The 23,475-nt window shown below is 32.9% G+C and overlaps 1 protein-coding gene across 5 annotated transcripts in view; it reads left to right on the top strand.

Annotated features, from left to right (window-relative positions):
- The window catches only part of GRIK2 (glutamate ionotropic receptor kainate type subunit 2), a 356,823-nt gene that overhangs the window by 147,380 nt on the left and 185,968 nt on the right, over nt 1–23,475 (top strand). For all 5 annotated transcript variants that reach the window (XM_027881458.1, XM_027881457.1, XM_027881460.1 and 2 more), the window contains 3 exons: nt 1,505–1,686; nt 5,149–5,202; nt 8,129–8,302. In XM_027881458.1, coding sequence (XP_027737259.1) covers nt 1,505–1,686; nt 5,149–5,202; nt 8,129–8,302 — 410 coding nt within the window. The remainder of the gene's footprint in view (nt 1–1,504; nt 1,687–5,148; nt 5,203–8,128; nt 8,303–23,475) is intronic.

Below are 23,475 nucleotides of genomic sequence, written 5' to 3' on the forward strand. Positions count from 1 at the left end.
TCTAGTTTCTCTGTTAGCTTTCTACCTTTTGTACTACCTTCACAATGTGGTGCTGTGTTTATTGGTCGTTGCATCTCTCTCAGATACGTAGGTAACCTAGCAGGCAGACACTGTACTTATCATAGTATTCTCCTTGACAGTTTTTAATTGCTCTCATATTAGTTTCTGCATCTGTAAATCCTCTATTTCAAATTTTGGTGGAATTTTTTTCTTTCTCTGATATAGCACAATATTGACAAGATTTATGAGGAGTATGACTTCCGTTTTATAATTCTTGAACAGTCCAGTTTGGATCTTGAGGAGTTCATCTTCTTGGGTAATGCTCTGGAACAGAACAAAACTTGGAAATTTTGGAATTCTTGATTTTCAACTGCTGCAGTTTTTTTTGTCAACCGTGAAGTAGATGTATAATTCGTAAGGGTATTGGAAGATATTTGCTTTAAAAGTTCCTATGGGCCAAAAAACACTTCTTTCCATTCTATAACAAATCTTGGATCTACGGTAAAAGACCAAAACTGTGTGGTATTATTGCAAAAAATGGCGATAGATCAAGGGACCTGTCAATTTGTAGTTTCCTACATGTGATTACTAAAATTTTGTAACTTAGACTGCCTTCAGAGAAAAGCAGCATCCCTTTTCCCTTTCTTTCCATCCCACCTTAAAGTTCCTTGACAATTTTACCGTCCATCCTGTCTCCAAAGGTGTAACAAAGGTGATTGGTGTAACGGCTGAAAATATGAATAAAACATACAAATTAGGGACTTTGCCCTTTCAAGTAAACAACGCTTTGAAACAACAGTTTGCAGACAAGAAGGAACAATCAGATTTCCTTTTACCCCTTGATATATTAAAAATACTCAGTATTTGTACAGAAAACTTGAACATCGTGAATCACTCTGTCTTATACAGTTGAATTAATTTCAAAGTCGCTTCCACAAACATAATAAGTTTTGTTCTGGAGTGGTTTTGATTCCAAAATTTGTGCAGTAAAACTGCTTTTGTCTCTTGCTGTTCTTGAGAAGTGGTTCAGTATAGAAATATGAGAACACCATTATGTGAGAGTGTTCTACAGGGCTGAAATGATTCATAACTTTGTATAGAAACCTGATGGATTAGTTGGGAGCTGGGAGACTGTCTAGTCTGATTACAAACTATTACTCTGGAATATTGCTTTAATTGAATTAGAATAATTACATACATTCTTTGAAGAGGAACTTCACAGTTTCATGATAACTCTAGAGGAAGATTTATCTGTCTTACAGTAATCCTGACTGAGTCTGCTTACTGTCTGTTAATACTAAGGAAAAAAGAGACTTGTGATAGAGTGTTGGGAGTACAGGTATTTTATTTTTATTTTTAATAACATTTTTGTATATCTGTTGCAACATACTGACAAGGGAGAAAGATTCAGGAAACTTTCTATGCTTATAATATGTTCTGCTGCTAGAAGTTCAGGTTCTTGTTTTGATGATTTTCTTTTCTCGTGGCTCCTTTTTTCTTTAAGGTCTTATTCGATTACAAGAGCTCATCAAGGCTCCATCACGATACAACCTAAGACTAAAAATCCGCCAGTTACCAGCTGACACGAAAGATGCAAAGCCATTGCTAAAGGAAATGAAAAGAGGCAAAGAATTCCATGTAATCTTTGACTGCAGCCATGAAATGGCAGCAGGCATCTTGAAACAGGTAATCCTCATTTTGCTTTAGAGGGCCTAATCTTTTTCATCGCTAATAAATAAAAATATTATCCAGACCTAATGGCATTGTATGCCAGTTTTACTGAGGCCTAACTGAAAATCAGCCAAGGATTTCAGAGGTAATTTTACTGGTGATGCAAATCGTAGGTTCTTTAATTATGCTTTTATAAAGAAACAGATTAATCAGTTCATGTTCAGAGAGAAAGATATATTAATCTTTCAACTATGAAGAACTGGTACTTTGAATAATTGATGCCTTAAGCAGGGTTTTAAATGCTTGCTTATTGTTAGTTTATATAACAAAGCTTTATTTATTTATTTTTATTTTAATTCCTTAAGATACCTATTCTTGATCAGATAGTGATATCTGAATTGTATGTTACCAATGGTCACATTAATGTCTTCCACTGAGAGGATTGTAGTAAATATAAATATAAATGAGTAGGTGAGGTACGCAGAATTCCAAATACTTAACTGGCTTTATATTGCAGAAGCAGTGAGGTTTTCCAAGAGAAGCTGGCAATGTAGCAGTATACAAAGGATTTGTCTCATAAAAGAGCTTACTGTAACCATGAAGTATGCATAGAAGGCAGGACTTTGTGTATATTTTAATGAGCTCTCTCCAAAGATGGGGAATTTCTTGTGCTGAGAGACCATTTTCCACAGTTTTTTGATTGAACTATGACTTGCAATAAGGAGAATAGGAAGAATACCTAAACTAAAACAGTATTCTGCATTTCTAGCTTTTAGTGACTTTAATTCATGTTTAGATTATGTTTGCTAGAAAACTTTATGGTTTAAATTGAAAACAAAGTGTACTTAAGAATTGGAAATATGAGTCTCATTAAAGGTACTTATGGATATTATTGCAGGTACAATTAAAAGTGCAAGCTAACATATACGTGTACTACAATTTCTTTCTTTTATTGTCCATTAATTGAAAAACTTCTATTAATTCCTAGTAACTTTAAAGCTCTGCTGGGGCTTTTGCTCTTTGCCAAGCATGTGCCAGCCTAGTTATTCTAATTGTTTAGCTCAAGTCATTAAGTGTACGTTTAATTATTTTAAAACCCAAAAAATACAGATGGAAAATCTGTTGAGGGCAATATTAAGCTGCAACTAATATTAACAATAACTCCAGCAAGATCCATTACTTAAACTGTACCTAGCAGTTTTTAGGTGAAAGGAAACTTCTATTTCCCATATACTACATTGTGAAGAGGGAAATGGGAACATAAGTACAAGCATTGTATCTTTAATCATGTTCCAGGACCCAAGAGTAAGCACTCAGCTTCTTTAAATCAACTTGTAAAGTGTTTTGTCCATCTACTCTGCTCATCCTAAAGATTACAGAAGGAAGAAGATACAGGAACAATTCTTTTATCAGTGTTTAGATCTTTATATAGATTCTGTAGATTTTTACTTTTTCATTCAACTCAAATACTGCAGTGTTTAAAATATGTCTAAAATTTGTAGTTCAGAAGCTGAATGTGAGCTCTTGCTGTCAAAATTGATGCAAGGTATGCTAAGACTGTATTTATTATTTAGTGGTAATATTCCAAATATGTGTTTATAAGTGATTGTTGAAAAAATATTAATTCCTGAAATATTAATCGATTGAGGGCTTTTTTTGTGGGAATGGAGGGATGAATTTGGGGAAACATGACAAGGGGTTTCTTCTTGGGACAATGACTGGAAAAATTTATAATGAAGTTGGTGGAAGAGAATAGAAGTTGAAAATAAAGAAAAAGTACCTTGAGAAGCCAGTGAAATGGCAACTACTGTTAAGTGGCCAAAAATGATGAAAAGGGAAAAAAAATCCCGTCAGCCAGACAAGCAAAATCGAATTAAGGCAAATCTCAATAGTAACCACATCACCAGGCAACGAGGGAAAGCAGACATAATTTAAAAGGTTAGGAAAGCACTACAGTAATGAGAACAGAGAAATGACAATGATTGAAGAGGAAAAAGAAGTGAGGTCTTTAGAGAAGTGAGGAATGAGAAGGAAGGAAGACCTGTAAAAGAAGCAGCATCATCACACAGCATAATAAGGAACATGTATAGGATGTTATGTAAGGATTCTTTGGAATTTGAAAGACCTGAATACATATAAGCAGTTACATACACAGAGGAAGATACTTTGCTTTTAATTAAAAACAAAAGATAAAATGTTCTTAAAAAAGCTAACAGTGTTTGTAGTTGTAGAACTCCTAATGAAGTTGTAGTATTTCACATAGGAATGTGTTTTTCCATTGTTTAAGAGAATGTAAATTGATATTGGAACACTATACCCTAGTTCTAATATTATTTCGGAATTCTAAATACACAAGTAAAGGTATTCTTTGGAAAAATGGTGTGGTTTTTGTCAAAATCTTGTTTAAAATGTTATAAAATATGATCTGCAGCTGGTATTTGTTTCAATTTTAGATTTTTTCTTTAGAAAAGAACATATAGACTATTCAGTTTATCAGTTTTTAGACACTGTCACAAGTAAACAGGCTCCCCAAACCCTCAAAACTGATAATTGTTTTGTATACAAATTTGTATAATTGTGACCTTCAATGTCTTTAAGGAGATGCATCTGGTAGCGAATTGTGAAAAAATTCCAATGATTACTAGAAAAGGAGAATATATTGCTTATTTCTGTATCTTTTTTATAGTGCTAAAATTAGATAAAAACCATTGTAGATACTAAAATGATTGAATAAATTGTACTAATTTAAGGTAACTTTTGTGCAGGGCATCAATACAAGCTTTTCAGGTGAAAATACTCTTAGTAATAAGAGTGATGAGACAGAGTTTATTGCTTTAAAATTTTATTTTCAAATATTTGTTCTCATGCATTTAGGAGAAGAGTATGAACATTTAAAATGAGCAGTAGATCAAATACTATTTAGTATTGAAGGTACTTGAATTTATAGCATAATATTATGAATATTTGCTTTTCATTTATATTTAGGTAGTACGTATCTGGCTGTTCAAAATTTGACTCAAGAATTTCCTTCCATGGTTGGAAAAATTTATACATGTATAAGCCCGAGTCTCTCTTTTACATGCATAGTATTGTTCATCAGAATAGAAAAAGGAAATTCCTATGAGATTATTCATTTTAAAGGAAGGGTTCAATAATGAATGAAAATATTGTCAACTCAAATTTTGTGTGGTAACAATGTATCCATTAGTATGTAAAAATACAAGCCTCTTTCACACTTACTGGACTAAACAGTATAACAATATTCTTTCTATCAGAAGATCTGCTTCATAAATTCCTTTAATAGTCAGTAATCTTCTCTAACTTCTAGGAAATTACTTGCTTGACCTAATTTTAGTCTAATTCTAACCTTATAGTCTGATCCCAGTAGTGTTTTGGAACTTTTCATTTGCCATGTGACTGTGATAAAAATGTATTATGTGACCTCAGAAAAATTAATCTTTTGTTTATTTTTTCAAGGCTTTAGCTATGGGAATGATGACGGAATACTATCACTATATCTTTACCACACTGGTAAGTGACTTATAAAAATGCACTGATGACATCTAACAAAGATGTTATTTTCCTGATTATATTACTTAACAACGTGTAAAAGGTCTCTCTGGAATGGGGTGTGAGTACAAGATGTTTTCTCTGTTGAGTTTTCTTACTTTCAGTGAAAACTCATGAGGATGGCCTAATTATTATTCAACAGGGTGTCCTGGAAACTGATAGACCTGAAAAACCAACCGATTCTGTAGCACTGCAGTTTTTAACTGTGAAGGAGGGTTAAGTACATAATTCATAACTCACTGTTTATGTTATGCATTTTGTCCTTTTTGTCTTTTGGTTATTTATATCCGAAGATTAGGATAATTTGTAAATTTAATCATATATTCCTTATTTTTAATCCAAAACTTTACAAGATAGTTTTTCTCTGTCATCTGATTCATGAATAATTTGGTATGAATCTTAACAGCATTTTATTTAACAATCCACATGAGCTTTTTAAGCACATGAATTATGCAGTATTCTCTGGTGTCCGGTGCAAATGTAACTTAGAAGGAATTTGATAATTCTTGGATCTATCATTTGCACTAAATGAACATTTAAAAATGTGAATGCTCCTACAAAACATAAAAGCATGTATGTGAAGACCGTCTTTGCTACTCAACACAGCCTAACTAGTTTAAAAATTGGTGAAACAGGGCTCTAGGAAATACAGCTGTGCACATTTCTCTGTTTCCATTGTGTTCAAATGTGTCTAATTATATTGCAGTTATTTAAGTTTCTTAAAATACAAGACAAACATGAGACAGATGTGCCACTGCAAAAGCATGCTTGAAATGACCCATGTTTAAAGTCACATATATATTTAAATCCTTACGAAAATGAATCCTTTGTGGCAGGATAGGAAATTCACCTCAGAATCAGAAAAATACAAGTTCATAGAAATTATTAACATGAAGTAGCTAGAAAAGGCAAAATAATTTGTGAAGTAAAAAGGCACACCTTGCACAAATATCTGTCTTATTTTAGAAGGGTAAGTTATTGTATCGCTTATAGATTTAGGATTGCATGCAGTAGAATTTCCCTCACTGAATAGATTTTCCTCCAGAAAAATGGGTTATAGATGTTTCAAGAAATTTTTAATTTTTTAAATTCTTATTTTACTGTTGGGGATAATTGTTTCTTTGGGTGGTATGCTGCCTATTGGCATTGAATTTTTATTGTTATAGTTACATTCAAAAATCAGGATTTTCTGTCATTCTTATTTCCTTATTAGAACATTGGATTTTTGAAGGAGACTAGAGTGTTTTATTGACTTGGAACTATCAGGGGATAATTTACTGTGTACAAAGATTTAATAGATTTTGATTTTGCAATGCAGTTCTGTAACTTGCATAAGAATTTAGCTGTTTTGATATATTAATTGCTTCTTACCTGACATGGTGAAAATCCTGTCAAATAAATTTTCCAGTCACAGTGTTTACAACAGTCTTCTGTGTAATCTTCTCTTGATTGATTCAGGGTCTAATGCAGTAGCTCATTAGTACACTGACCTGTGTGCATTTGTAGGATATGCATAATATTGTTGTGTATATTTATTATATTCCAGTGTAAACATGAATGTGTTTGGATTAAATAATAACATCCAAGGTTCTGACTTCTTGCACAGTAAAAACTTAGAATTTTTTAAAGAGAAAGATGTAACATAGGTCTAGTTGTGTTCAACTTTTCCTTTGCAATAAAATGTATTGTTTCTTTACAAAAAAGGTTATGAATTCTGTTATTTGTAAATTAATTTTGACACCTGCATATCTTAGGTATTTTGTATGGAAAATTAAATCATAATTATTAGCTATAATTAAAAAATGGGTAGTGATGATTACTGCTTGATATTTTTGTGGTCTGAGTGATGTTAACAATGAATAATGAATTATAATCTGATTTTTCCATAGTACAATGTTTAATCTTCTTCAACTTTAACCAGTAAACAAAATGGATTCAGGCAGTTGGTATACCTAACACTACCGTTTCATGGAAATGTGTAATATATTAAACTGACAGCAGAAGTCACATTAAAAATTAGATAAATGGCTAAGTTTGAATTATGGGGAGAATTTCTATGTTCAATAAAACTAAAGTTATGCCATAGGGCAGTAATATCTTAAGTACAAGCTTGATTATGTCTTTTTTCCCCCATATGTTCAAAACCTGATCTTAGATCTGAGTTTCCTGAAGTCGAGTACTGTTTCTACATTGTTTCTAAAGGTTTTGTCAAAGGATTAGGATAATATTGAGTTTAGTTGCTTGAGCTGAAATTTGATTTTTTTTCTTTTTCTTTTTATTAATTATATTTGCCTCTGTGTGTTTTGGAGGGCTAACTGTACACACACACACACTCACACACACACACACTCAAACATATGTATTGAAAGCATATTAATTGGCAAAGATTATTCTTGCAAAGATAAATTCCTAGTAAAAGATATGCTACCCATGTTTGAAGTACAATTGATGGCAGTGAAAAATGTTTTTGATTAAATTTAAAGTTGTGTACATTTCCCCTTTTCCCTGCTCACCACCCCATTTTCCCCCCGCCACCTGTTAACTTGAAAATTGTCATGTTCAAGTTTCACAGAGACTGAAAGTGCAAGGAAACTCTTGTGCTGTTTATTTTATGATTTGATGTCTGACTTCTGATAAGTCCAAGAAGTAGTGATTATTTGGCAATCAGTTGGCTTACTATAGTATTTTGAGTGTTCTTCCTCTGAGTGAGATTACTCTCACTATTTAGTCAGACAAGTTTCTTGTCCACAGCCCCCAGTTAAACAGAACATACTTCCTAGCATATATGGCACTGAAAATTTCCATGCTCGCATCTGGGGAGATGGTCCAACAGTTGAAATAGGGTTTATAATGTATTAAAGAATTTATACAGTGATAATTTTTTCAGGATCTGTTTGCCCTGGATGTGGAGCCCTATCGGTACAGTGGTGTTAATATGACTGGATTCAGAATTCTAAACACGGAAAATACCCAGGTGTCATCTATCATTGAAAAGTGGTCTATGGAGCGATTGCAAGCACCCCCGAAGCCAGACTCAGGTTTGCTGGATGGATTTATGACGGTATGAATACCAGTGTTTGGTTCCTTTTTTGGGGATATGTTTGGGAAGCTAAAAAAAGAAATTGACTTTTTGTTTGTTACTACAAGTGTTTAGAGGCATGTTACCAAATATTATTGGTAACATGAGGCAGAGAGTTACAGTGGTGTTTCTGTTAATATTTTGTAGATTGAATACAACTATATTACTTTTTTTTCAAAATTACACATATCGTATTTTTTTAACCAAATTATAGTGTCATATTCTAAATGTCTAATTCACCTAGTCTATATTTCCCTACTTTGCTGATGAATATATTGTGAGGGATCATGTCAAATCCTGATAAAAGTCAAGCTAGTGACAATTGTCTCTTTCTCTGTCTTTTGTGTCTTACCAATTTAAGATTCATTCATTAGTAATGTGTGCTTTTTAATTTCTATATAAATCTTGTTTTTAAATATTTTATGAATATTAGAAATAACACCTTACTATCTTTTCCACTTTCTGTGACCTCAGATAGGTATTAATATGGTTGTTTGTTTTTTAACTTCCGTTGTCAATATTCTTTAGCTTCCCTTCAGTTTATGAAAATCACAATTACATTCCTGCAAATAAACTTTCATTATTAGGTTTTTGGTGAGTTTATGCTCATTAGTTGAAATTAAATCTGGAATGACAATGTCAGAAAGGGATCTGTTTTAAAACATATCCTACATTAAAACCTCTTTAGTCTTCAAATTTATTGAAAGATTTACCACTTTGACCACTTAGCAATTTAAGTTGTTGGGTTTTGTTTTGGTTTTGCTTGTTTTTGGGGGGGGTGGGGGAGGTTGAGGCTTTTCATGTTTCACTGGAAAAAAAGCAAATTTTGTTTCTTGAAAATTTATATCTTAGTAATCTATCAGTTGTCCAGTTTTTGTTAATTAAGCCACATGACATAGCTAATGTTTTGAACAGTATCTTTCTACTGATAGGGTTTAAAGATTTTATAGACATATTTTTACTAAATTACAATCAATACTTTATCAAGTTAATTTAATTTTTTTCAGAAAGTTACCTTTTTTAGAGAATAATACTTTTTTCTTCTACAGACTTTTGTATATAATATCTTGCACATGATAATTTCAAACATTTTAAATTTAATTTATTTACTAGTTCTGTTGTACTGCACTTTACATATTCTATCATACAGTACTTTAAAGGTTACATTGTTCATTTCTCTAAATAATTTCAAATAAGCAAATGAACTCCCAAAAATCTGAAAACTGTGTGAAGTGTCCATCTGGTTTATGTAAAACAGTTGCTTATTATCGTAACTCATTGTTTCATGCTTCCTTGCGTGCATTAATATTTTTATTCCTTTATTTTTGTCTTTTTGATTTTAAAAGTTGCAGCACTTCTTCTCATTCATTGTAGTCGTATATTTTATGCATTGATCTCATACCTCTGGATATTTACCAAATCAGTAGTGATAGTTACTTTGCGAGAACATAGGGCCATGGTCAAAAAATAATGGAATAATAAATATTGGAATAGAGTTCTGTGAGCCAGTTGCATGTTTTTCATCTTCTGTGGTACTGCAAAGAAAGTGTTTCTCTCAGAAAAGCTTCTGATGCGAGGCAGAAACCTATAATTGCTAGTACATGACTTGTAAGAATAATACTTTACACTATTACTTTGTCTCAGGATAGAAAAATATAAAAAAGTGCATGAAAAACACAGCGGTTTCTTTTCTGGACCCTTTAAAGCCCTCTGTGCTTTAAGTGGAACCAAGTGTTCATACAGACTGTGATGAACATTTTATGGGGATTCTATATGTTGATTAAGCATCTAATTATGTTTTGATTACCTGGGTTTTAAATACTTGAGAGATGCAGATAATATTTAAAGGATATTTAAAGGGCTAATAATCTTGGCAAGTGCTTACAGGGCTTTTATAATCTGGCCCTTAGATACAGAAAAAACATTCACAGCATGCCCTTTTGGAAGGTGTAAAAGAAAGTCACTTCATGACATCATTGCACAATGTTCTGTCTGTGCTGAGAATAAAATAAGCCATTTTATTGACTTAGAATCAGTGAAGTTGTTAAGTTTGTAAAATTTGACTTTCATATCAGTGTTGTTCATGTGTATTTAAGTCTGAAATGTACTTGGGAATTAAAGATTCTTCACAGATATTGCTGTTATGGAATATTCTAACTGATATGGGCTGAACTGGAATTTTGTTTTTTAATTTTTGCTGGTTGATAATGGCTACAGCTTAATCAGAAAAAAAGTATGCTTAATGGGAATGCATTCAACTTGAACAACATAGCTAAATGCCATTTAATCAGGTCTTAAACCACCTGAAAGTTGTGCCAAATAATAACCTGGGGCTTCTATAATGTATTTCAAGTAAAGACTCACTGGTTTCCATTGGTGTAAAACCAGGCAGTTATGGATTCCAAAGTTTTTAAGCTCTGGTGGTGTTTGTGCTAGGTATTTCTACCCTGGACTTTTTCACCATATCAATTTAACCATTATAACATTTAGAGCTATCAGTATCTCTGACACTGCTTTTCCTTATTTATGATTCACAGAGTTCCCAGTCTTAATTATTGTTTCAAGGTATTTTCTGTAGGCTTGTATAACCTCTAACTAATAATTTTCCTCATAATTATCTGACCTTTAGTATCTCAATATGAAAAGGAGCGAATATAAAATTTCATCTCACCTCTTTATAATGTTCCAAGTCAAGCTTTCAAGTGGGAATCCTATTGAGTACAATTATGGTAGTTTTTCCTTTGCTGCTAGTCTCTTCCTTAGCACAGCTCTGGAAAGGGTGATGGTTTAGCACACCTGAGTGGAAGAGTAATGAAAACCATATTTTCCACTATATTTCACTCCCATTTTAGGATTTCTTAAGGTTCTTTGCATGGTCTTTGGAGGAAAAAAAACCAAACGACTAATGAATGTTTCCATATTGAATAATTCTATAAATAAATGTTTAATTATTTGTATACCTAATAAACTAAATCCATTTTATGATTTGGGAGAGTAGCTACAGTACAATTGACTTCGTTCTTTCTGTGACTCCAGAAAGTATGTTGAAATGTTGGAAATCATTAGCCATATTGTGTCAGACTATATACGCTTTCTTTAAGCAGTCTTCTTGGGATAAAAGGTGTGCTTGTTTAAATGTTTATAAGACTCAAATAGATAAGATTTCTATAAAAGTCTAAACTAATTTGTATTAAAGACTAAATGTGAATATATTTTTAAACAATATATTAGAAGTCCTGAGGAAATCTCACTGGTTTACTTTTACTGAAGAGGTTTTTCTATTGTGATTAAAATACTAATAGATCTAATTTATGCTTTTGATGGTTCTCTCATATTTCTTTAGATCCAAGTGTAATCAAAATGGTACCTATGCTCATAACATAGAAATGGTAATCTAAATGTGTTGCTATTCAAGTACATTTGTGTCTTTTTATCTGTAACGCACTTGTGTGAATATTCTCAACAGTCCTGTATTTATTTTGAACATTGTATTTGTATCACCATACCCTTACAAAACAGATAGAAAGAAAATATAGTGCTTTTAGAAATATGGAACTGGCATATGTCATGACTGTTATTTCTTATAATAAAAGTAGAGGAATGTGTTAATTATAATTTTGCTACAAGTCATAAACCATGCCTTTAGAAAATAACAGAAGAAAAGTCAAACTACTGCAATACTTTATCTTTCTTGTTAGTAGAAAATTTTGTATCTAAAATCATGTATCTAAAATTTCTTTATTTCTCATTTTCTTGTTGTTTATTCTTGTTACTGCTTGGTGAAAAAGTCCAAATGAAATAAAGAATACACTTTTTACATTTTAAATCCAAACCTTTTTTTTTTTTTTCATATGAGAACAAACTTTGTAATTAATTCTCACTTGATCCTGCACTTTCCAATTTTTTAAAATTGGGTTTACATGTTTTCAAATAAAATCCAAAATGTCTGTAATCTGTCCAAATGTAACTGCTCAATGTCAATTCAGTCATGCATTTCCCTGTTTCTCACCACCTAATTTCACTTGTTAGCAGTGCAAAATGCACTTTTATAAAATTAGACTCTGGACAGGGTGGATTGTTTGCTTTTGCCCCTTGTGTTATCCTGTTACTGAACAACTTCTAACTAGACTGAGGATCTTTAAACAATTCTCTGATATATAATATATTAATTACTGTTATTTTCCACCAAGTTTATATTGAATTCTGAAATTTGGAAGTGTTTGCTACTTAGCAAATACTTGAACAAAATGACTTGGCGTTAATAAAGCCACATTATTTTTTTTAAACAGAATATGATTTCTTCTTGAAAATGAGCTTATAATGTAAGTTAATTAAAAAACCAAACAAACTAGAATGAAATAAAAATATTCAATTTATGTAGCAAGCTTTTTTTTTCTTGCAAAGTTTAGATTTGGAAGGGTTCATTCTTATTTTAACCTGGAGTAAAAACTGAATTTTAAATTTTCCTGCAAGGTGGGAAAAAACCTACTTAACTATAGTGACTGAATATTTTTGTTAAATTCTAACAATATTGTCATCTGTACTGTATAAACAGAAAAATATTGTGAAAACCAGAGGGTAATGTACTATTTCAAAGAAAGTTTACCTTGATAAACTTCACTTATTGGTTTTTGAGTCTGTACAAGTAGCACATAGAAAGAGGAAAAAAACCCTGAGCATAAATGCACTTCTGAGTTTATATATGGCAATTGTGATTCAGACCAAGCAAAGTAGAGCATGAAAAAAGTGTTATGAGCTCAGACTTCTTTTACTCTACAACTATTAATCTGCCCAGTTTTCTTTGCCTCAAGTCAGAATTTAGCATGCATAATTAAGATGACCTAACAAGCTCTGCTGCTTCATTAACATAAAGTTTTCCTTACTAATTGCTTTTGCCTATCATTCAATTTAGCTATCTGCTTTCCTCTTATGTAGAGAGGAGTGTACTTTTTTTTTTTTTTTCTATTCTGACTATTCATCCTATTCTTTAATGTTCCCTTTAGTAGTTTTATATGGCAGGTGCAGAGAAGCACTATGGTATTTGAATGCTATATCAAAGGTCAATATTTAGGAGTTCTCTTCAGAAAAGTCATAGTTTACATCTGATGTGTTTTATACTCTGCCTGGCAGAATGGAACATAATTTAGTTGTGCACTTTCTCTTTCAACTCTTAATGATCTTGTTTGATTTTTCACTATTTTTTTTTTTAAGTTTATCCTTTTTTTTCTGAACAAAGTCTACTTTTCAAGCATAGGTGTTCTTCACCACGGAACATAATATTTTCTCAGTAAATGTAAATAGTAATTGAAAAAAGTAGGAATTTAGAATAATATTAAATAGTAGTTAAATATTCATATTTTTTTGCATACACTGAACAGATTTACGGTTCATTTCTGGGTGTTTTCATCTGGTTCAAAAAAAGGGAGATAAAATTTTATGAACAAAGTTTTGAAGTTTCTAAAGCTGGTCTTTAGACTTCTTTGGATAAGGAGAATAGATCTAATGGTCTTTTCTTTAAGTATGTGGAGAAACTGCAAAGATCATGAGGAAAAATGCTAATACTTTCACACATTGTCTTCAATTGAAGAAATATACAAATTCCTTCACTCACAGAGCTATCCAAGAAATTAATTTTGAAACTAGCTATTTTAAGGGATACAGTAAAAATCCTGAAGTTATAACTCCTTTGGTATTAAAGAAGGGAAATAAAAGAGAGAATAGTGTTGGATTCGTAAAATATTTTTCCCTAATTAGCTCTCTATATTTGCACATCTAATGACTTGGGGGACACATTTATGTATTATATTCTTAGTTTGTTCTCTTTTTTCCCTCATTTTAAGAAAACTTCTAGTAAGCAACCTCTCAATGTCCAAACCTTATGACTGTGCTGTAAAACCTAATTTACCTGAATTTTTTACTTTCTTAGCTTTATGGTTATGCTGGTTTAATATTCTCAGAAGTTTTGTTGAACCCTAGGGCAAGATAAAGAATTGGTAAAAAAAAGTATGGTCAGACAGTGGGTATAGATGGACGATAGTGGTGTGTTTTCAGATGAATTAAATCAATGTGTTTAAAATCCCTAAATCCCTGTAAAGAATTGAACATATGCATGAAGGCCATGTTAAATGGCTACCTGTAATCAGGTGAAAGAGCCCATTAATCAGCAGATCCCTTTGGCTTATTTTTGTTAAAGGCTTTTGAATCATGTTAAATAAATTTGATTAAGCTAATACATTTGGAAAGTGTACTTCTTTTCCATTATGAAGTTTGGAAGAGGTTAAGAGGGTAACTAAAGGCACTGAAACGGTAGCAATTCTAGTTGGAAGAGCTGAATGAAACATAAAAATCCAAAATTATAAAGAATTGATTCAGTTCTTTGGACAGATAATTGGACATGAATAATACTGAGGGCACTCATACTGTTCTGAAAGAAAAGTGTGTATTTCCCAGGTTCGGTACTCAAGAAACAACAAACAAACAAACAAAAAACCAAATCAAAACTCAAACGAATCAACAAAACCAAACCAAAACCTCAAATCCCAATAATTGTAATATAGGTGTCTCTAATCCTTTTTAATCAAGGTCTAGGTGAACAGCATGAGCCAAGGAAAAGTACAAAGACAAATATAGAGTGAAGCTGGGACAAATGAAGAGATTAGATTTTAACCTAATAGTGTTAAAATTAATCTCCTAGTTACTGACTCAAGAAATCAGGGAATTACAAACTTGGAAATATGCTCTATAAGCACTATTAGTATTTTGAATATTTATTTCAATTTATTTTTTAATCTAATTTTATTCTATACCTCAATTTCTTAGTTTCTTGAGCTGTGTTCTCCAAAATTCATTACTTTACTTTCCTCCTAAAGGAAGAAAAAAGTTATGGTGTCATTCAGGATTTTCTTTCAGTATGCCTCTGGAGTTGGCCCATTCATCTGTTCATCTTTGATGTGTTTTCAGTGACAGCACAAACTGATTTAAATAGTGAGGTTATTGCACTGGGTAAAAATTCTGCACTGAGTCAGAAAGTTCTAACATTTAGTGTTTTTTCCCTTTAGGCAAATAGACTTTTATAGCTACTTGGGGATAAAAAAGAATGCATTCATTGCAAATATAGTATTTTTAAGCTTGTTCAGTTGGTGCCTTATTCCCTGCTAATTCCTTTGTATATGCTTTGTTTGGTTTTTTTTTTTTTAAATAACAAAGTATTTCATACTTGTTTGTATTCTTGATTTGAAGCTGCAATCTCTTTAATATAGCAAGGAAGTTATTTTATAGAAGATAAGACTTCCAATTTGTTGAATAGCTTGCTGAAAATCAATCACTTAGTTTTCCAAACAGTAAAACAGTATTTTTGAAACTGCAATCTCTTATCTGCACCTAACAATATGGAAATAATAGTTATATTTGAGGTAGCTAGTTAAATAATAATTTAACAACTGCTATCAGGGACTGTGACTGGACAAAAGGATTTCCCGAGATAAAGGTGCTGTTAAGGGTAAAAAGATCAATAAAAATAAAAAGAAATACTTGTCACAGAAATGCAGCCTTGGATTCTGATTTAGAGCTTCAAAGAGGATAGCTTGTTATGTAGACAGCTTTATAATTATCCCTTTAGCTAAAAGAATTTTCTGGATTTGCTGATGAGATGTGTTTAGTAAAACAGTGTAGCAGCAAATGTGTACTTCAAAGGAAATACTAAACAATTACTCATTACTGCATTACAAGCTAAGAATCTCCCCTAGGCACAGTTAACTACATGAGTTTAGGGACTATGCAGGATTTCAAGCTGTAAGATGTTTTAGAAATAATAGGTCAGCTATTTTGAGAATTATTTGCATTATTAAATATTTGAGTAGTGCATATAGTAATTTTGGAATTTTAGGAGACAGGATAGATCAGAAACCTGTGATCCCATCCCAAACGAAAGATATGTCCACATATTTTACAGCATTTAGCAGAAACTGCAGTTTCTCTCCTATGGAAGATTTCATTGAATTCTTCCAGATGTGGTCTGAGGATGTATGCATATATTTATAAATAATTAAGATTAACATGGACTTGTATAATGCTTTTGTGTTAGAACTCTGTATGCTCTTTACAAAGAAATAGAGGGCATTCAGTGTAACAGCAAGTGAGGAAACAGCAGAGCATATGCAACACACAAAAGCTCCTGTGCAGTGTAGAAGACCAGCTGAAGCATAGGCTGTTTTGGAAATAGGAACATAAGTGCCTTTGCTGTGAAAATATGTGTCTGGACTGTATGAAATTTAAAGTCTGAGGACTGTAGTTAACTAACCATGATCTGTCAAAGATTATGTTTCTGAAGAAGAGCAATGAAGCTGGTCAGGAATCTAGAGCACTAGTCTTATGCGGAGCAGCTGAGGGAGCTGGGGTTGTTTAGCCTGGAGGAAAAGAGGCTCAGGAGAGATCTTACCTCTCTCTACAACTGCCTGAAAGGATATTGTAGCCGGGGGAAGTTGGTCTCTTCTCCCCAGTAACAAGCAGAACAAGAGGAAATGGCTTCAAGTTGTGGCAAGGGGGGGGTTAGAATTGGATATTAGGAAAAATTTATTCCCAGAAAGCGTGATCAAACATTGGAACAGCGTGCCCAGAGAAGTCGTGGAAACTCCATTGCTGGAGATATTTAAAAGACATGTAAATGTGGCACTTGAGGACATGGTTAATTGGTGGACTTGGCCGTGCTAGATTAATGATTAGATTGGATGATCTTAAAGGTCTTTTCCAAGCTAAGCCATTCTATGACACTGTGAAGACATTTTTCTTAGGATATGCCTTCTAAAACTGGCTTTAATGATTTATTTTATACACTGGGCTTATTGTAACTTTTCAGGAAAAGTGAACTAAAAGCGAGATTACTTCTATTCCCTTTCTTTGCTCTTATGTTTAAACCTTTGCCTTGAGCAGCAGCATAAATATATAGCTGATAATCATCAGACTTATTTGTGGGAAATAATAGCTTTAGGAATCATTATGGCTACAGTTGTAGGATGTGGAATGGTGACAGTGTAGGCATGCTATGTTAAACAGCAATGTAAATAATTTAATTTATGGAGAGAAGAGGCCATCAATTTAAGTGTTATTTTGTGCTCATCAGCTTTACAATGGCACTGCCTGTTAGGACTGGCCATGTACTACACTGAATAATCATGCTTTAAACTACGTTCTGGGTAAAATCCTGATCCTTTGGAAATTAATGTATAATTTGGCTAGTGTTAGTTTGCTGTGTGCATTCCAGGCTCAGATAGGGTAATGCAGATGAAGAGTTGCCCTTTTTTTATATTATTTTAAAGTGAAGTATTAAACGCTACATACTCTAATGTAGTGGAAAAGAGTGAAAATCATATGCAAATATTTGTCTCAGAATATTCAGGTGGTCGATTTGGATGTAGTTTGATAAGATGGAACTGTTTTCATTCATTATATACTTCTGATATATGAAATCCGGGAATATGTTATTTCTGTTACTGATTAATACTTGTTAATTGCTGGACCAGTTGAAATATCTGGGAGAAATAAACAAGCTTCTGGGAATATCACTCTCTCTGCTAAAGACCTGCAGGGGTATGTGCTTGAATTTTTACCTTTTTAATTTTTTATGCATTTCCAGTTGTGTATAGATTTGTCTAATAAAAGATACTACTTCCCCTATTTTTGCTTATCTCCTTAAGCTGCAGCATACTATTTCTGCTTTAAAATGTTTTTTTTTTTATAGTACCTGTTGACTTCACTAGGACTTCCATAAAGATCAGATACATAGTTATTGCTTAAATTAATTTTCCTGTGATAACACTATTTCCTGTCCATAACATCATGGACTCTATTTTAAAGCTTTCCAGGTGCACAGAATATTGTGCCTGGCCTCCACCCTTCTGGACTTTAAGAACATCAAAGGTCTTCTAAAAGTCTAAAGTCATGTCTGCCCACCTTCTGTGAATGTTTTATATATTCTTGATATTTCAAATTTTGCTATATGCAGGAAATTTGTCTGCTCAGTCAAGCTTCTAACTAGAATTGTAGCAGTAAATATATTTTCCACTTAAGCAGTCTGGTGGGAATACTACTGCCACAAGCACACATACAGAACTATTAAACAGTGCCTAGGAAAATTCAAGCATCCACACGAATCTGCATCAGAACATAGTGGTTTATGTCTGGCTGGAAACAAAATTAATATGCTTTCATTATTATATATTTCTCTGTGAATCTGAGGCTTCTGCTCTCGGAAACCACATTCAGCCTAGGAGATAGGTAAGAAACACATACTAAATGCACTAAAGGGAACTAAGTGTCATGATGCTGTGAAACAGAGATTTCAGATATTACACTTTTTATACTCTTCATACTTCCCAAGGCCTGAATATATATATACAGTATTTTAATATTGTAGATACAGTTGTAAACTAATTCAGATGATGAAAGTCTCTGTAATGTGCTGGAAATAAATACTAAACTTTTTAAAAGTTCCTTATTTTGACCCAGAGGATCAGTTATTCAAGGCTTGTGGTGAAATGCTACTGGGAAGGCGTTATTTTGTAAAGGATATTCTGTGCCTGTAGTTTTTCTATGTATTGCTTATGAAAACAAAATTTCATTTTATCTCTTTGTTGTATGTAGCAATAGATGTGTTATTCAATCTGTCTGTTTATTGAGCTGTTGATTGAGGCCTCAGTTCAACAAAATGTTCAGTGTGTTTTCTTGCTGGAAAAGCAATATAAAACTTGTAGAGTAGTTCTGTTGAAGTCAGCTGGACTACTTTGACACTTAACATGAAGTATATAATGTGTTTAAATGGGACTTCAAAGGTTGCTCGTGTAAAAAAATGGTTTATGTAAGTTATTTGTTGCACTCCTTCACATTCTTATTTTGAGCAAGGAATGAGAGAATTTCAAGGTCTTTCTGAGCATAAGGGGCAATCCTTTTTCAGTCTCTTCATGATTACAGACATAGTTCAGGAAATATCATTTTGTAATTTATGTATGTCTGATGACGTGGTTGTTCTCAATGCTGTCTGCATAAGAAGATAAACAGCATTAGCTCTAGACTATTGTGTAGTTCTTAAACTTCTATTTGCTTAAAATACAGGATAGTTATTCTGATGCAATTCCAAAGACTGAGGATGTTTGTAGGTAGAATCCAAACAAAAATAACTGTTTCTGACAGAATATTCTTATCTGCGAGATTGTTGAAAATAAGCTTTTTTTTCATTTGTTCATCTTCAAATAAAAAAAAAAAAAGCAAAACAACAAACCAACAATTATTATTTTTTTTTTTACAGTGCTTATCATTTCTGTCATAGTCCTTTAGGTGTTTCACACAGTGGGATTAATGTTAACATGAATGCTGAAAGTAGAATGTATTCCTGAGCAGATAGTTTTGAAGTAGCGTGAAGTAGAATTGAAGCCGGGGAACATGGAGTTAGCAGCTACAGGACTGCTGACCAGTTATTTCATGAAGGTAATAGACTAATTTAGAAGGTGATGTCCACAAAATTTCCTGACTGGACTATTCTGAACTCCTTTGAGAAAAACGAAATACCTATAGACATCTTTTGGCCAATGGTGAATTTTGTAGAATCATAGAACAGCCCAAGTTTGAAGGGACCTTGAAATATTATCTTGCCCAACTTTTCAGGGGAAAGGGAGCTAAAATGAGATTATCTTCCAGTCTGTCCAATTTTGTCTTGAAATCCTCCAGGGATGAGAACTTCACTGTATCCCTGGGGAGATTGTTCCATGGTTGTTCTCACTGTAAACAAATTATTTCTCAAGTCAAAATCTCTTCCAGTGTACCTTCTACCCATTGCCCTTTGTCTTTCTCATGTGGGTCTTTGTGAAGAGAGAGCTTTCATCCCCTTTGTAGCTGCCCCTTAAGTACTGAAGTACTGTCATAAGGTCCCTCCTAAACCTTCTCTTCTCCAGGGAGAAAAGGCCTAACTCCTTCAGTCTTTCCTCAAAGGGCAGAATTTTCTGCTGTATGTAGTTTTTGCACATACAGACCCCTACACAGTTTTTATTTTACTGTTCTTTGACATTTGAAATTGTGTTTGCCATTCCAATCTGCCTTTCTTGCAGCTCTAAGGAGATATTTATTCTTTCACATGGACTATATAACTTGAATCAGTTACTACATACACACTAAGGTAGTGACATATTTAAATAAACTAACTAAAAATGCACTAATAATGCAATAGAAGTTGCAAATAAATAGCACTGCTTGTTTTGTGTTTCCCTAAAACACAAGAACATTGCTGCTTTCAAGGCTGGTCCCAGAATGTCAGTTGTCAGTAGCGTTTCAATTTTTCCAAGTGAGTGTTATGTTTTAATTTTGTGAACTCTTGTAGATTTTACCACCTGAAAGAATAGGATAAGGCTTAGGTAGCAAAGTTAATAAACATATCAAAAACTATATCACTCTACACTACTTTCTTCCTGATGAGATTTAGTGAAGACTCTCACTCGTTTGTCCAGAGCAACCTAAGCATATTTTGTGGAGACTTGATGAAATTCTCTCTTCTCACATTGCACTCTGGACACCCAAACAGTTTAGTTCTTGCCAGAGGTGGAAAGAGGCAGGAAGTAGTTTTAAATTCTTTAAATAGATATGGCAGTTTTGGATGTCAGAAACGTAGACAAAACTTCAGAATTTTTGGTTTGATAAGTCCCTAATTTTATAAAGTACTAAAAATGTTTATGAGGTTCCATAGAATTTTCAGACTAGCCAGAGGCTGCACTGTGGAAGTTCCATGGGTCAATTTATTTTGATGCTATTCTTTCAGTATGTCATCTCACTATCTGGAAAACAAGAAGAATCCAGGGGTTGGTTGTTTTAGTTTTTTAGCAAAAACCCAAACCTGTAAGAAAACTAAACCAAAGTAAACTAAACAAAAAACAAAAGGCAGCAAAAAATACACCCCAGTACTAGTCTAACAACTTCATGTGACCTAGAGGTCTCTAGCTAGTAAGGTAATATTATTTACGTATATTTATTTGTGATTTAGTCCACTGGAGTAACACCCTGTGGGAAGGTAAACAAGGGGAGAAAATTTTTTTTCTGACTAAGTATGAGCCATTGAGGAGGTCAAGATTAGATAATGAGACCTTCTAGAGCCAGTCACAGAATAGCATTAAGTCTTTTGAGTTCAGTAGGCAGTTGGATGTGCTAATGGATGTACCATGCTGGGAAAGCACACGTTTTCTTTGGAATTTCTTATAAGAGGTGATTGCACATTATGATGTGAATAGCTACACTAAATGCATGGAAATTTTCTACCAGAAAATTAAGGCCCTCTCTACCAGACAATGGCTAACTGGAATAAGGTATTAGTGGTGAAATAAAATCTGAAAACAGATGATTTGCTATTTAATAGTCCATTTACTTTCCTTTTATAGCTGTTGTCTCCAGCATGACTACTGTGGTCTTTCTTTTCATTCTCTAATCAAGCTCAAGCTGTTTTAGTATGACTTGGGAAGGTACTTCCTTGTAGTCAGAAAAAGATTTAATTCAGTAAAGTATTATGTTTTTCGGTTCAGGTGCAGGTGATGACTTTTGTTGGATTTTCACTAGTGTTCCTGAGTAGATGCTGCATTATACATGAACTTTTTTATTCAGTTTTGCCATTCATAAATGCCGCCCTGTATTTAATATAAATTTCAGTATCTTCTGGTAATCCATTTGCACTGCCAAACATTTAATATTTCCTGTATATTTCTAAAATATGATTCTGCTATAAAGGTCTTCGTAATTTTTTTTGGTGATTAATTATTAAGCTTTTAGAAGGATAAACACATCAATATTGTTTCTGACACCTTGTAAAATTGTTAGTGTTTATAGTGTACTGTGAGCAGATATAATTTTTTCATAAATGGAAAGATTAAGAGGTTCTTTTCTTTGTTGTGTGAACTGTCCTACTCACTCTTCTGCTGATGTTTCTGATCAGAAAAATGCTTTTCCTATTTTTCTCTTAAATACAATAGAAAAAGGTCTACTTTTGTAGAAAGTGCTATTCTGCAAAAATTTTTCATTCTATCCATCAGTAAAAGATGCTTGGAGTGAAAGACATAAATAATCTGCACGTATCAAATAATACAGAAGGGTAGATGTTGTCCAGAGTGACTGAAATAGATAATCTCTGTCCATTGTGCAGCATGTTAAACTTTCTGCCGTTTCTTTGTAAACCCTACCTATGAATCTCTAACTTATATTTTATTGTAAAATTAGAATGAATTCCCTTGATTTGCAGTGTATGAGAAATTGTGTTTAAGAAACTGTAGTTTTCAGAAATACGTGTAACAAGGGAGGGATTGTATCTAGAGCAACAACAGAAAAAAAAGTAAATAATGAGAAGTTAGTAAGCATAAATCTATGGAATCATCAAATGGTTTGGGTTGGCAGGGACCTTCAAGGCTCATTTAGTCCAACCCAATGCCATAGACAGAGATATCTTTCACCAGACCACCTAAGGGTAGTAGAGATGAACTGTTTTCGCAAAGAAATATTCAATAGACAATAGACTTAGTAGAAGTAAATCTTCAGTTACATTGCTGTTGCCTTTATGATCACAATCTTGTCTCTTGTTTTTTGTGAAAGCTAGTGATTTCACATTGGAGAAATGGAGATAATTTGGGAATACCTGATTGGTAGATGAACTATTTATATGTATATCTGATAAATAATAAACAATGTGCAGAGGAATAAATTAATTTGGACTTAAATGACAGTAAAGCAACAATCATTCATGGAACTACAGTGGGTATCAATTAATTACCCATTAAGGTGAATTCAGGATGCATACATCAAAGTTGTGTTTTCACAATGGCTTGATGAAAATTTTGAAAAATCCCCAAATAAAGATTTAATTAAAGTGAATTTACCATTTAAGCTACTTGATTTGAAAAATGTCTGCTTTTTGTTGGGGTTACTAACTTGGTTTCTCTTAGGCGTTATGATTTTTTTAATGGATTTTTTAAATTAAGATGATGCTGATGTTTCTGAGGAGATACTGAGAAAATAAAGGAATAAATCAGACTCAGAGTTAACCTTGCACTCTCTGCTGGTGGATTGGCAGCTAGAATTGACAGAATTCTATTGTAAGCATTTCTGATAGTGTATCGCCCTCTTAGCTATATTTCTTT

Source organism: Empidonax traillii, unplaced genomic scaffold (genome assembly GCF_003031625.1).
Source record: "Empidonax traillii isolate 1590-97213 ecotype Southwest subspecies unplaced genomic scaffold, ASM303162v1 scaffold89:size1181294, whole genome shotgun sequence".
Taxonomy (NCBI): domain Eukaryota; kingdom Metazoa; phylum Chordata; class Aves; order Passeriformes; family Tyrannidae; genus Empidonax; species Empidonax traillii.